This window comes from Hyaena hyaena, unplaced genomic scaffold (genome assembly GCF_003009895.1).
Source record: "Hyaena hyaena isolate Hyena2069 unplaced genomic scaffold, ASM300989v1 scaffold_344, whole genome shotgun sequence".
Classification (NCBI taxonomy): domain Eukaryota; kingdom Metazoa; phylum Chordata; class Mammalia; order Carnivora; family Hyaenidae; genus Hyaena; species Hyaena hyaena.
In genome coordinates this window covers 1,782,100-1,796,233 of record NW_024080977.1, presented here as the reverse complement: position 1 = coordinate 1,796,233, position 14,134 = coordinate 1,782,100, and the positions used below count along the sequence as shown (strand labels likewise).

Below are 14,134 nucleotides of genomic sequence, written 5' to 3'. Positions count from 1 at the left end.
TAGATATTTAACTTTGATTTCAGCTTTCTACTTACCTCTGCTTGGTTTTGGTTTGTTTCACTTTTGGAAGATGCTTTCTCCTCTCCACCACAAGGGGCCTCTCCTGTGCCTGAGAGTTCTCTCACTGCTGACCTCTTATCCGGTGAGTGCTTTTGCCAAGGCCAAAGAGATGTCTGGTGGGGGTTATGTGTGTGCAGAGGCGGATGCGAAAACATGCAGGTTCGTCTTGAGTTCTTTTAAACTCAAAATTCGCTTGAAAAAAAATAAATCTCATTTTGGCTCATCAAACATTAGCCAACCGATGAGGTTAATAATTTCAAATCCAACGCTGGTGAAAAGACGCAGCTCTTATATTTCCCCCGATGTTAAAACCTCTGAGTTCAATGAGTCAAATGTTATTTTCTTCAGGAAAGTATGTGTTTTTAAATCCATTTGCTGCTTCTCAACTGGTAAAATGGTCTGTAGTCTTACTGCCTGCTGTTAAACATGAAATCCCGAGAAGTCATCTGTCAAAGCTCCTGGTTTTTATTTTTATTTTCCCTTGGGTGACATGGAATTCTTCCTGTTGTGTGCTTCACCGCAGTGGATGCATTTGCAGCACCGTCTCCTGCAGCCACTGCCTCTCCAGCAAAGGTGGACTCTTCAGGGGTGATAGACCTTTTTGGGGGTGCGTATCTCTCCTCCTTCACCACGTAAAGAGTCTCCCCCCCCCAGAATAGTTTTTACATCTTCCATTTCATTATCTTCCATCATTTTTTCTTTTGACTACGTGAAGTTATTTCCATCTCTCACCTATAAACTTAGGTTTTTAAGCTCTTTTCCATTTCTTTGCCATCATCATCTTCATCCTCATCAGCTCATCAAATTTCCAATGCACAGCCTGACAAAACCTGATCATTTTTTCATTTGAAGTCTTTGTGTTTTTAACTTTTTGTTCCTCCTCATGTAGAATCAGCTGGTTGGAATTTCCCTCTACTGTTCTTCCTTGGTGATCCTGATCTATTGGCTAAATCAACATTTCTAAGTTCTTAAAAAAAGGCAATATAAATATTAACTAGATAATTTGGAACTGAAAACAAATAAGCCAGTCAAAACTGAAAACATAAGCTGGAGAGCCATACATTATTCTGTAGGGTTTGTTTATGTTGAGCTTAATGTTTTAAATCCTTCCAGAGAACCGGAAGATGTTTAAATACTGATTTAAATGTATTCTCCCTTTACTTTGTATATTATCTAAAGGCAGGGAGATGTACTGAATTAACTCTTACACTACTCAGTTGGATGATGTACTTAAAATATTATTTTAGCATTAAATTTATAGGGAAACATACAGAATTGAAGTGATGTCTTCATGAATGTCCACAAATGTATATGCCATGGTAAAATACCATTTTTAGCAAGTTAAAACCACACTGACCGCCTTCTCCACCCTATGCTGAAGCATCATGATATGTGCCATGAGGGGTGCAGTGGTGTGACAGTCTCTGACATTCAAGAGCTCAAAACTTGTGCCAAAGAAACACTGAACTTTGGTATAAAGGTACAAGTAGGGCTGCTGCTGCTGCTCAAATCAAGTTTATTAATTTTTTTTTTTTGCTAAGTTTAATGGAGTTCCAAATGGGAAAGCTCTGTTGTATTATCTCTGGGTAAAATTTTTAAAACCTTGATACTATTTTAAGAGATAACAGGTTTTTTTTGTCTTTAAAAAGAAAGAATTGTCTTACAAAGAGGTGTTAATATTAAATATTCTAGAACTCTTTTTTGAGAGAATAAATTCAGTGCATAATTCAGTTCACTTGATCATTTCACATATCCAAAGGTGACAAGCTCACCACACAAAGTGTCATGTCTATGCATTTCTCTGCTAAACACTTAATTTACTGACTGTACTTACTGTTTACACTCTTTTGCTTTTTTGCTGCACAATGGATAATGGGTAGATGCATTTGGAAGTAGTGCTTCTGAACCCCAACCTGCACCTCAGGCTGCTTCTAGTTCATCAGCATCGGCAGACCTACTAGCCGGTAATGAATTACATTAAAATAAAGTGGTATTTTGTGGAAGTTAAGTTTTGCTACATTTTTATAAGTTACAGATATGTAAACTTCAACATGCATGTGTTCTTTCCCTTTTGAGACATAAAATTGAAAAACAAGACATGGTATGATAGAAGGTTATTTCCCAGGATTGTATAAAATCAATATTAAAATCACATTTGTATATAAGTCACCTCAGTGGTTTCTTGGATGCTCTTAAAGCCCTTCCTTTTAGTGATCACATTTCGTTTACTAAAGAGGTAATATGCTTATGTAGCAAATTTTATCTAGTATTGCCTCTGCCCATTTTTTTTTAAAGAAATTGGTGTAGAAAGATACATTATGTTTGTCAATTGATTCTGTAACATGAATCACTCCAGGAGAAAGTGTTATTATAGATTTGCACCAGAGTTGAAACTGTTGCTACCTATGCCACTTTTTTAACTAGCTGTTTTGTTTTTTGTTTTTGTTTTTGTTTTTAATCTGAAAACCTCTAAAGAGATCTCAGGTCAGCAGGGCCATAGTGTGGAGTAGACTGGCACAAGATGCCTAGGATTATTGCTATTGGCCAGGATGGGATAGAAGGAATAACAGGGAAGATTTCAAAGGCTCAAAGATAGTAAAACCTAACTGTCAGACTTCTTTGGATTTGGGGCAAAGTATGCCTAATGTTACCCAGACCTAGAAATTACTATTTTTACAGGCAACGCATTTGCCATTTGCAAGACCACAATAGTAAGTTTGAGCCTCAGGTTATCGGTCAAACTCAGAAGACACTGCTGGTTTACCTCATTCTGACTTTACTTATAAGGGTACATAACAAAAAGTGCAGCAGTAGCATCATAGAGGCCTCAGACACCCAGATACAGCTTCCGGTATCCCTCCTCAGTCACCACAAGGGATGCATTTTGGTCATGTGGTTGGCAAGGGATTGATGTGTGTGTGGGTCACATCAGGACAAGAAAGTTGCCACGTTCACAGTCTCTCAGTTTAAATTCCCTGCTAGTCATGTGGCTCTTGAAACAGTGACTAGGTCTTATTTTCTCGTGTAATGAACAATCCTGGCCAGGTGTAGCATGCAGAGAACATTCATTTTGGGTTAGTAATGAGTAATGACTTCATTAAAGGATGCTCATCACCTTGTAAGAAGTTTGATACAAGGTCAAATCATTTTTTGGTAATTTTTTAAAAATATCTATTTATTTTGAAACCGAGAGAGAGAGAGAGAGAGCAGGAGAGGGCCGGAGAGAAGGAGAGAGAAAATCCCAAGCGGATTCTGCACTGGCAGCACAGAGCCCAACACGAGGCTCCATCCCAACACCATGAGATCATGGAGGTCAGATGTTACTCTAGAAGCCCGAAAGGGAAATCACAGCCCAGCTGTTAACTCTTTCCTTCCCTCAGTCTTTCAGACTGATTATTTAACAGACTTTCCCAGGAGCAGGAGCAGTTCTTTTATGTCTTTCCCACCCTCTCCAGCGTACCCTGGTTAACTATGACACTCTTATTTGCTGAATCCACTTCACACGAGTGACTGCCAGCTGATATTTTGTGAATGGTGAAGAACCAGAGTTCCACTGTGATATTGCTTTGGACTTTGGAACCCACAAATATGATAAGAGTCTGTGCACTTACCACACACCACAGCTGGTTACCTGGGGAAAAAATACTACCTCGCCTGAGTTTTCTCCTGGCCTGGGTGTCCTTCATAGCAGCTTCAAATGGGTCACAAAAACTTTCAAGCTCTTACAAAACCAATAACCTTAATTTAGGTCTTCAAGTTTAAGCAATAGATTTTTAACATGCCACAGAAATAGCATAGTTTTAAATGTTTATTTGGGGGAAATGACCTTGTCAATTTTAAAAGGAAATTACTGGGGTGCCTGGGTGGCTCAGTCAGTTGGACGTCCAACTTAGACTCAGGTCATGATCTCACAGTTTGTGGGTTCAAGCCCCGCATCACACTCCATGCTGATAGCTCAGAGCCTTCAGCCTGCTTCAGATTCTGTGTTTCCCTTTCTCTCCCCCTCCCTGACTCACATGTGTCTCTCCCTCAAAATAATAATAATAATAAAAGGAGACTGCTGATCATAAATAAGCCTTTGGCTTTGCAGTTATAATTAAGGTTGAGACAGCATATGAAATCAAATGTTCTGGCTTTTTGCCAGATCCTGGGGATAAGATAGGGTGTGAAATACACCTGAAACAAGCAGGAATGTTTTGTCGCCCACTGCCAAGTGCAACATCAGATTCCTGAGTCTGCACAGCCAGATTTGTATACAGGGAGGTGCAACAAGGGAAGTACACACAAAGTTGAAGTTAAGACTCTTCACCAGAAGCAGGCCTAAATTGCTGTCCCTCCTGAAATCTTAGTAAAATGAGATGGCAACGGTGAAAACTCATGATGAAAGTGTCAATGTCGTTTACATAGGTTTTATTGACTGTACACTTCCCATTGTTACTAGTGCATCATCTTGTGTGTGACTTTTTTAGCGATGGGAAAAGTATTTTTGTGCACATTTTCTTCTTTCTCTATTTTTTTAATTTGAATAAATGAATTTTTAATGTAAGTAGGTGTGAATGGGTTTTAATGTCTGGCTTGTTTTACAGTTCTTATAATTTAATCTGTACATATCTGAGTCTAATTTACTTGCCATGAAGCCAACTATTCCTTTACCTTATATCCTGATATAAGAGATTTTAAATTCTAATTTCTCTACATCTTAAGTGTTAGGGCTGGTTTTTCATACTTCTCTCTGTTTTGCTTATAGAGAAACATTTCTCATATTTGTTCAGGTAACAGCAAAGAATCCATGTTCTCATTGAGGAATATCATAGAATATTTATATAATTTTGTACTATGATCTAGAAGCAAATTTCCTAGCCAGAAACCCTGTTAAAGTACACAAATAAAATCCCAGTCACATTTATATGTTAAGTCTAGCTGACAGCAGCTATTTGAGATTTTTCAGATTGCCCAGACATTTCTGTTGAATGAGTATCAATGTTAGAACAAATACTTGGGGCACTGTGTTATGATAATGTGCAGTGAACTTTTAACATGTGTGTTATACTTGTATGTGTTTGTCTATAGGGAGAGAGCAGCCAAGTCCATAATAAAGAGGAAGGGAAAGTTGTATTTTGTGAGTCTCTAGAATCTTGAATTACTGGCTTTTAACACTGTTTTGTAAGAGAATAAAAAAGAATAATACAGACACAGTAATGGAAGGTGCAGACTATCTAAAAGTATCATTGGTTTCTGAACAGGGGCCCTTGCTCCCCAGATTTTTTGAGGGAATTTATATATAAGTAATGAGAAATACAACAAATATGTAATATAATTAAATGTTAAAATGATCTTTAGAATTTTTAAACCAAAAATTAAGAATCATCTCAAAATTGGGGAAAAACTTTGTCAAAAATTGATATGTAATTTAAAACTAGAAAACATGGCCTAAATAGATAGCCTTTTAAACTGGGCATATCTCTCATAAAAACTGGCTATTCTTTATTCTGATTTACTTCTAGAACTGTCAGATAATACCAGTTCCAGAATTGGACTGTGCATAAAATATCATCTTTAGTCATCTTCTACCCCTTGAGTAAGAATTTCAAGTTCTGTTTGGTATACCTAGAAGGGTGAAACGAGACAATATTGTAGAAGAGACAGCTGCTTTGGCCAAAGAGGACAAACTCAAAGCATAATTCTTTCCACATCATTGAGATTTACTAGTAAGATACAGATACTATCTATATCTCAGGTAGAATCTGACTAGAAACTGGAAAGTTAAGTTTCTATCCAAAAAAAGGAAATGTTGGGGCGCCTGGGTGGCTTAGTCGGTTAAGCGTCCGACTTTCACTTAGGTCATGATCTCACGGTTCGTGGGTTCGAGCCCCGCGTCGGGCTCTGTGCTGACTGCCAGCTCGGACCCTGGAGCCTATTTCAGTCTGTGACTCCCTCTCTCTCTGACCCTCCCTGCTCACGCTGTCTCTCTCTCTCTCTCTCCTAGAAATAAATAAAAATAATAAAAAATAAAGGAAATGTTATTTCATATAGTGAATTTATAAAGCTCTCAAACTCCTCTTAAGATACACCAGTTGAAATCTAGATGTTTGAAATATATAGATTTCTGGAATCACAGATATAAAAATGGGTGATTAAGGGAGATTATACCTAACTTCCGAGGTTGACATCAAGCAGGAAAACCATTTTCGTCAATTATAGTCACAATTCTGGAGTTACTGTCCCATAAATTTATACTAGCATAGAAATGGGCCACTTCCTATCTTTAATTCAGTCTTTGTAGTTTTGTATTCTCTGTTAACCACATGACATAGATGATTTTTTAGCAGAGCCACAGAGGCCTTTGAACTGATTTTTTTTTTTAATTTTTTAATGTCTTTTATTGATTTCTGAGAGAGAGAGAGAGAGAGAGAGAGCAGGGGAGGGTCAGAGAGAGAGGGAGATACAGAATCTGAAGCAGGCTCCAGGCTCTGAGCTGGCTGTCAGCACAGAGCCCAATGCAGGGCTCGAACCCACAAACCATGAGATCATGACCTGAGCCAAAGTCGGACACCCAACCAACTGAGTCACCCAGGCGCCCCTGAATTGATTTAAGATATAAAAATGTTCAATATGGAGTTAATAACTAATAATAGCCACTGAATGAGAAGGCTCTACAGAGAACAATTCTTTCATACTCTGTGGAGATGGGAGGCAGTCTGAAATGTGTCAGACAAAAGGCTCTCAGACTGCTAATCCTAGAAATAATATCTCAAATTGATCTTAGTAAATGGAATATGTTAATAACTGACTATATTACAGAGTAATTGAAATGACATCATCTTTAACAGAAAGGAACATTGGGAGTGTGTGGGAGTATGTGTATCTACCAGTAGTTTTAAGTTTTTACTCTTCTGACCCAAATGATCTATTATATCAACTGGCTATCAATTTTGATATATCTGTTAATAGATCTTCCTTAAGTATGTAGGCTGTTCCCCTTAGAAAAATAGATTCATAAAACTATCTGTGACAAAAGGCAGTGCGTCTGTAGATGGTTGAGTACTTGAAGATAGTTGGTGATTCATTTTAGTGTAGGACAGTCCAAATAATGCCTGCAGGATATCTGGAAGCCTACTGATTATTAGCTTAAATTCCATAGAACATCTTTCTTAATGTAACTTAGAACCATGTAGAAAGAAATATTAGTGGTGTGAGTTTTCTTACCTCTATTCCAGGGCTCTAAAGTTTTTCACTTAACAGGAGGAGTTCCTTTGTTAATATCTGTAATTCAAGTATAGCAATAGATTTTTTCTTTAAGATAATCAGTTGGTTATTTTATAATACTTTATAGCTTTTGAATTAGTCTAGGTCTGTGAAGGCACCTACTTTGTAAGAACTGAGCATAATGGAAAAAAGTCATCTTTCTAGATCTCTGTCAAGTTCTTAAATCAACAAAAAGAGTACAACTCTGGTTTTCCTCCTGGCTGTGGAAAGGGCGTGTGGCTGTGGAAAAGAGGCGTGTAGTATTGTGAAGAATCCAAGCTCTGGAAGATTCTTGTGTGGAATCCTCACTCTTACTTGCCAGTATTTGGCCTTGGGCAGATTATTTAACCTCTCTTGCCTCAGTGTCTTCATCCGTGAAACTTCATGGAGTTGGGGTGAGGATTAAATGAGCTAATGTATATTTTGGGTCGAACAATATAAACCTACTGTTTTTGTAGGACTAAAGTGGTCAAATATTGGCAATTCATAGGGTTTGTATGGTTCAACCTTTAAAATGCTTAGACCTTGGTGACCCCCATGACAGTGTTAACTTTATACTTTGCTTTCTTAAAGAAGGGGCTAATTTTTTTCATTATTTATTTACCTATGGATGTGATCTGCTTATGTTATGAAACTCAGTAGCACTAAGCAGATGAGCCCTGTATTGTAAGTGCATGTTTTTCTCTTTCTACTACTGAATATTGGGTGGCTATGTTAACTTTCTTTTGCATAACTTCTAGTCATAGAAAGACAGGATTGAATCAGATGATCCAAGGCTTTCTCCAACACTAATATACTATGATTCTAGAATAAATTTTCTCGGCCAAGTTTTAAGAAACTGAGATTCAAGAACAATCATCTTCACATTCACCTATAACGCCAAAGAAAACCACACCAAAGAAAAATTGCCTAAACTAACCACAGCCATATTCCAACTTGAGATATGGTATGTTTCAAAACACTCAGCATTAACACAGCCATCAATCTCCTTAAAACCAAACTATCTCATCCACAAAAATAATTACTTAGCCCATCTTTGCTTCATAATATTCTTAAAGATCTGGGGAATGTCTTTTCTTCAATGCTTATGTCACTGAAATCCTAAAGTCACCCCAGCTAGTTGCTGTGAACTTTAAAGACCATCCTCTATTAGGTAACAGTTTTCTGAATTGCATTGTTTTCATACATCTATAAGGAAAGCCTAAACTTGTGTCATTATCACTGTCCAGGAACAATAAGACTTGAACATTATTGCCTGCTTTCGAAAATAGTAACCAGAGAATTTCAGAAGTCATTTTCAATATTATAAGCTGGTTTTATAGAATGTAAGCTTAAGGATTTTTTAAACCATTCTTTGTTTTTACAAGAAGTTTGTGAAAAAGAGAAGATGTGGCTATATTAGAAAGGAATATTTATACCCAAACTAAATATAGAAAAGACTTGTGGAAGTAATAAAATTCTTTAATAATAGAGCATCCTCTAACGTCTTATTAAGAAATCACTGCCTTCTCCAGTTGCATGTTTCATACAGAAGCAATACAGGGTGAGCTTTGCTTCTGCTTCTATCTGTTGTTTGAGGGAAATTATTTGCTTCCAGCCTTCAAAAGATAAGTAATTTGAATTTTGGTTGCTTTACAGTGGCCTTTGATTTTTCCCCACCATGCAACAGTGTCCTTATCGAGTAAACATTCATCCAGTGTTTTAGGCATTGTGCGGATTAGTGAAAAACAGGAGAAGACAGTTCCTGACAGCCAAAAGCCATCCCCAGAGTGGGTGCTTGAGGGCAGAAATAAAGATATGTGATGGGAATCAGATGGAGATATGTATCAGACGCAGAGGGCATAGAGGCAGAGCATGTAACTCACTTGGATTTGGGGTGGGAGGGGTGAGCATAGCTGTGGCTGATAGCAGTGAGTGACAGTACCAGTCCAGGAGGCCTTCCTGGAGTGGGCATCTGAATCACCATGATGCAGTCTTGTTTGCAGGGAAGCAGTCTTGTTTGCAGGGAAGGGGAAGGGAACAGAGACAGAACAGCTTGATTACTATGCAAAGGAATCTTCATTAGATGAATCTGAAAGTTATGGAGAGCCAGTGAAGGACTCTATTTAGAGAAGTAACTTTGTCAGCATTTTCATTCAGAAAGATGACTCTAGCTGCACTGCAGAGACTAGATTGGAGGAGGTCCATACTAGAGGCAGGAAGCCCCTCTGGTGGCTGTTGATGAATCCTGAGAGATGAATGAGGGGAGCTCACACTTAACAGTAGCAGAATTAGATAAGAATATGTATGAAAGGTGTTAAGGAGGATTTGGTGGCAGAGTGCATGCATATTTTTCTGATCTGTATTTTATTATTATACTTAGCCAGTGTGTACAACTAAGCATTTTCTAGCTACCTGATACTGTGATGTGAAGAATCAAAATTTTAGTGTAATGAAATCATCTCAGTTTGAACCCTGTTGGGACCTTCTTAGCTCTCTGTAGCTCCATTTCAGTGATAGGTTTGGTTGCCCGAGGTTCTGTCCACCAGGGTTGAGATACATTCTTCTGTGCTATTTCATTTCTAATTAAGTTAGATCTCATTAATACATGACAAAACCAGTGGTTTCCAGAGGGGAGGTTGGAGGGGGAAATGGATGAAGTAGCCAGTGGGGATTAAAGAGCATACTTATCATGATGACCACTGAGTAATGTATAGAATTGTTGATTCACTATATTATACACCTGAGACACTCGTAAAACACTGAATGTTATACTTGGAATTTTTTTAAATTTTTTTTTGAGAGAGAGAGACAGCATGAGCAGGGGAGGGTCAGAGAGAGAGGGAGACACAGAATCTGAAGACAGGCTCCAGGCTCTGAGCTAGCTGTCAGCCAGAGCTTGACACGGGGCTTGAACCTACGAGGCACAGGATCATGACCTGAGCCAAAGCTGGACACTCAACTGACTGAGCCACCCAGAAGCCCTATATACTTGAATTTTTAAAAATCAGTAAAAATCATTTAAAAATACATGACAGATAATCAGGATACATGAAAAACTTTTAAAAAACTAACTTCCCGGGGCACCTGGGTGGCTTAGTTGGTTAAGCGTCCGACTTTCGCTTAGGTCATGATCTCACGGTTCGTGGGTTCGAGCCCCGCATCGGGCTCTGTGCTGACTGCCAGCTCAGAGTCTGGAGCCTATTTCAGAATCTGTGTCTCCCTCTCTCTCTGACCCTCCCCTGCTCATGCTATCTCTCTCGTTCTCCTAGAAATAAATAAAAAGAAAAAAAAAAAGAAAAAAAAAAAAAACTAACTTCCCAGGTTTCACTGACTTCTCATCTACCGGCATTTGATTCCTCCTCAGTCTTCTGTAACTCTTCCTGACTCTGTTTTTCTTGCCTTTACCTACCTTTCATTGTTTCTACTTATATTTTTCTGGAACTGTTGTTTTTCCCCAGGATTTGGGGGTTCTTTTATGGCCCCTTCTCCATCACCAGTGACTCCAGCTCAGAATAACCTGCTACAGCCCAATTTCGAAGCAGCTTTTGGAACAACGCCTTCAACTTCTAGCAGCAGCTCCTTTGATCCATCAGGTGAGGCAGTGACTTTCAAACATTCTTTGTATTTGTTCTGATTATAAAATATACCACCCAAGGTTAGTGTGATATCAGGAAACTCGTAAGCAACTACTCAGTGGTGACCTGGTTTTAAAACTTTAGTAAATCTCTTATTGTGCATTTTAACTAAATATTTCAGTACATTTTAGAAGATTTAAGGTTAACCTGTAATCCTTTTCTGTGTTTCTGTTTTTAATTTTTAGCAAAGACCTAACAACACACACACCATTTCTGTTTGCATGAGCTTACATGCACATGGTTTAGAGACAGTTAAGGGAAAACAAATATTTTACGCCGTATCAATGTGTGGACACTCCCAACTGCTATTGCTTACACCCTCTGAAGCTTGCATGGCCCTTGGTTTTATGAAGTTGAGACACAAATAGTATTCTTTGCCTGCCTTTAATCTTTCATCCTGCTGTCATTTTGTTTGTATTCTCTTCCATTCTACTCTTCCCATGCTGGGTCCTTACTACAAATTTTCAATTGGTGAGTTTTTGGCAATTAAATGTGCTTCAGAAACATTCTAAATATATCCCCTGCCTGCCAATTTGGTTGCTTCTATTGCCAGTGCCTAGTTGAATGCTGTCATTTTCCAATTTAGAATTACTGTATGGTAGTGTTTGTGGTAAATATTCAAAGTTCCTTAATGAAAATTACCCACAAAAATTTTGACACAGAGAAGATATTAGCAACAACTTACATAGATCCTTTGAGTCTGCATTTTGAATGGTCTTTATGTACTCGAGGAATGCAACAAGTGGTAACTGGTTTTATAGTGATTAGGAACTATCAATGTAGCATGATTCCTAATGGTTAAAATAGTTTTTCCCATAAACATTCCTTTAATGTTAGAACCTAAATTGATTACTATAAGGAGGAAGGAGAGGGTCAAAATTTTTTACTTCTAAAATATGGTCAACTGCTCGTTAGATATTCATGACTACATACTAACCATTAGATCAGGTTTTATTCCACCCCTAACTTCATAGGAAACTAGGAGATTCAGCCTTCTTTCTCATATAAGAATTGTTTTAAAAACAGGCATTGTACAGGGAAAAAAAAGCATGGTAGGATCTGACAATACATTAGCTAGGCTTTGCTGTAAATTACTACCATTTTCAATAAAAAGCATTTTATTTATTGTTTTTAATAAGAGTATTAGTGGCTACCACTTATTGAGTACCCATATAGAGCAAGCAGTATAATAAAGACATGACATATATTATCTAATTTGATCTTAACAACAGGACCATGTGGTAGGAGTACCCTCCCCATTTACAGAGGAGGAAACTAAAGCTCAGATGGTGATTTTCTCAAATTCACACAGTTAGTGAGGCATGCAACTAAACTGAGCTTAATTCTAATTCCAAAATCTATGCTCTTTCCTGTACATTACACAGATTTTTTTTCCCATCTTTGTTTATGTTTACTAGTATTCTGTACTTTATGAGTAGACATATGTAGACATGTTCTTCTATGTGTTATAGTCATAAAAAGTGTGAATTACATGCCTTCTTTTGTAAGATTGTATATTCACTTGCTTTATAGTTTTTCAAAAGACAACTTCCCTTTAAGTTTGCATATGGCCTTTTTTTTTTTTTCCAATTATTCTGAACCTGGTCTATTTGATTTCTAGTGTTTGATGGTCTAGGTGATCTACTGATGCCAACCATGGCACCAGCTGGGCAGCCTGCACCCATCTCAATGGTACCCCCCAGTCCAGCCATGGCAGCAAGCAAAGCCCTTGGGAGTGACCTTGACTCATCTCTTGCCAGCTTAGTAGGCAGTGAGTAATACAGTTGTTTGTTGTTGGTTTTGTTTTTTTTTTTTTACTACATCATATATGAATTTTTTTTCTCTATCTTTTCATATATAATTATTTCTGGTTTCACTTACGGGTGAGTATAGCAAGGAGCAGACAGAAATTCTTAGTGCTCTACCCATTACAATTCCTTGAAAGATAAACAGTTGCTGTGCCATTGTCTAACAAGTTGTCCCCATGCCGTTTTTAATATAAATTACTAAAGAGATAATTAGAGAGCATATACAAGTGTGAAACCAAGTACATTATGTATACTAAGCACTTCATTTTTCATTTCACTTGGAAATAAGAACAGAGTAACTTAAATACTGAAATATTGACAACTGAGCATCCATGTGAATTTCAGTTCCTCATTCAATTCATTCAACAAATATTTACTGAGTATCAAGCACTCTTCCAAGCTCTAAGGATAAATCAATGAGAAAAACAGGTATAAATTTCTGTTCTTACGATGCTTGGGAAGAGGAGAGACCAACATTTTCAAATAAGTAAGTTCTGTAGTGCATGAGGTCATAAGCATTATGGGGAAGAAACAGACCAGACAGGGAGGAATTGGGAACACTGCGGAGGGAAGTTAGGGTTGGACTCCCTGAGAAGGTACAGTTTTAGCAAAGATCTGAATGAACCACATAGATTTGAAGGAGAATTATCTGCAGGCAGAGGAGATAGCCAGTGCAGAGGCATTGGGACAGAAAACTGCCTGGCATATTCGAGAAACAACAGGAGACCAGAGGCTAGAGATTGGAATGGAGAGTACCTACGAGATAAAGGCAGCTAGTATAAAGACTGGCCTTTTCTTTTAACCCTGAATTTGATTTTTTATTAAGGTGAAAGGGTTCACCACTACAGATACCTTTCACTTCTCCCAAGGTTTTGGCAGATCCTTGATACAGACTTTTTTTTTCCCCTATGCATTAGCCAATGAACATATTTTTCCCATTCATTCTCCTTGGTGTGAACATCTGTGAAAATGCTTTGAGAACACCCCTGGAGAGGTCATTTGAGTATTTCTTCCTACTCTAAAGTTTGATCTCATTGAAGGATAGTTGGCAGTGATAACTGCTTTTGCTGGCACTATAATATATCATCCAGATTCGCCTTCAGAAATAAAGGATTTATACCTCTAGCTCCCAAGAGTGCAGTTTTGATCTCAAAGGATAGTGAGAAAGAATATTTTTGAGTAATTAATTTGCTGTTTCCTGTTTTTAATAATGATTACATGAATTCATATGTTTATTAAAATGTATAGAAATGTAACAACCCTCCCCCCAAAAAACACTGATTTTCACTCTAAGTAAAATTTTTTAATAAAATATCTTCCAAAACTGAAAAAAAAATCTACATACCCCCCCTCAATATTCCAGTTTCCTTTTTTGCAGAACTTGACAAGCTGAACCTAAAATTC

General features: G+C 37.8%; 1 protein-coding gene across 3 annotated transcripts in view; it reads left to right on the top strand.

The window, feature by feature from the left end:
- The window catches only part of SNAP91 (synaptosome associated protein 91), a 104,232-nt gene that overhangs the window by 67,592 nt on the left and 22,506 nt on the right, over positions 1–14,134 (top strand). Inside the window, exons 18-22 of one of the 3 annotated variants that reach the window (XM_039249771.1) lie at positions 71–142; positions 584–667; positions 1,941–2,024; positions 10,746–10,880; positions 12,559–12,693. In XM_039249771.1, the coding sequence (XP_039105702.1) occupies positions 71–142; positions 584–667; positions 1,941–2,024; positions 10,746–10,880; positions 12,559–12,693 (510 nt within the window). Of the gene's footprint in view, positions 1–70; positions 143–583; positions 668–1,940; positions 2,025–10,745; positions 10,881–12,543; positions 12,694–14,134 lie in introns of all 3 variants that reach the window. The other 2 variants (XM_039249770.1, XM_039249772.1) reach the window with 2 other exon arrangements.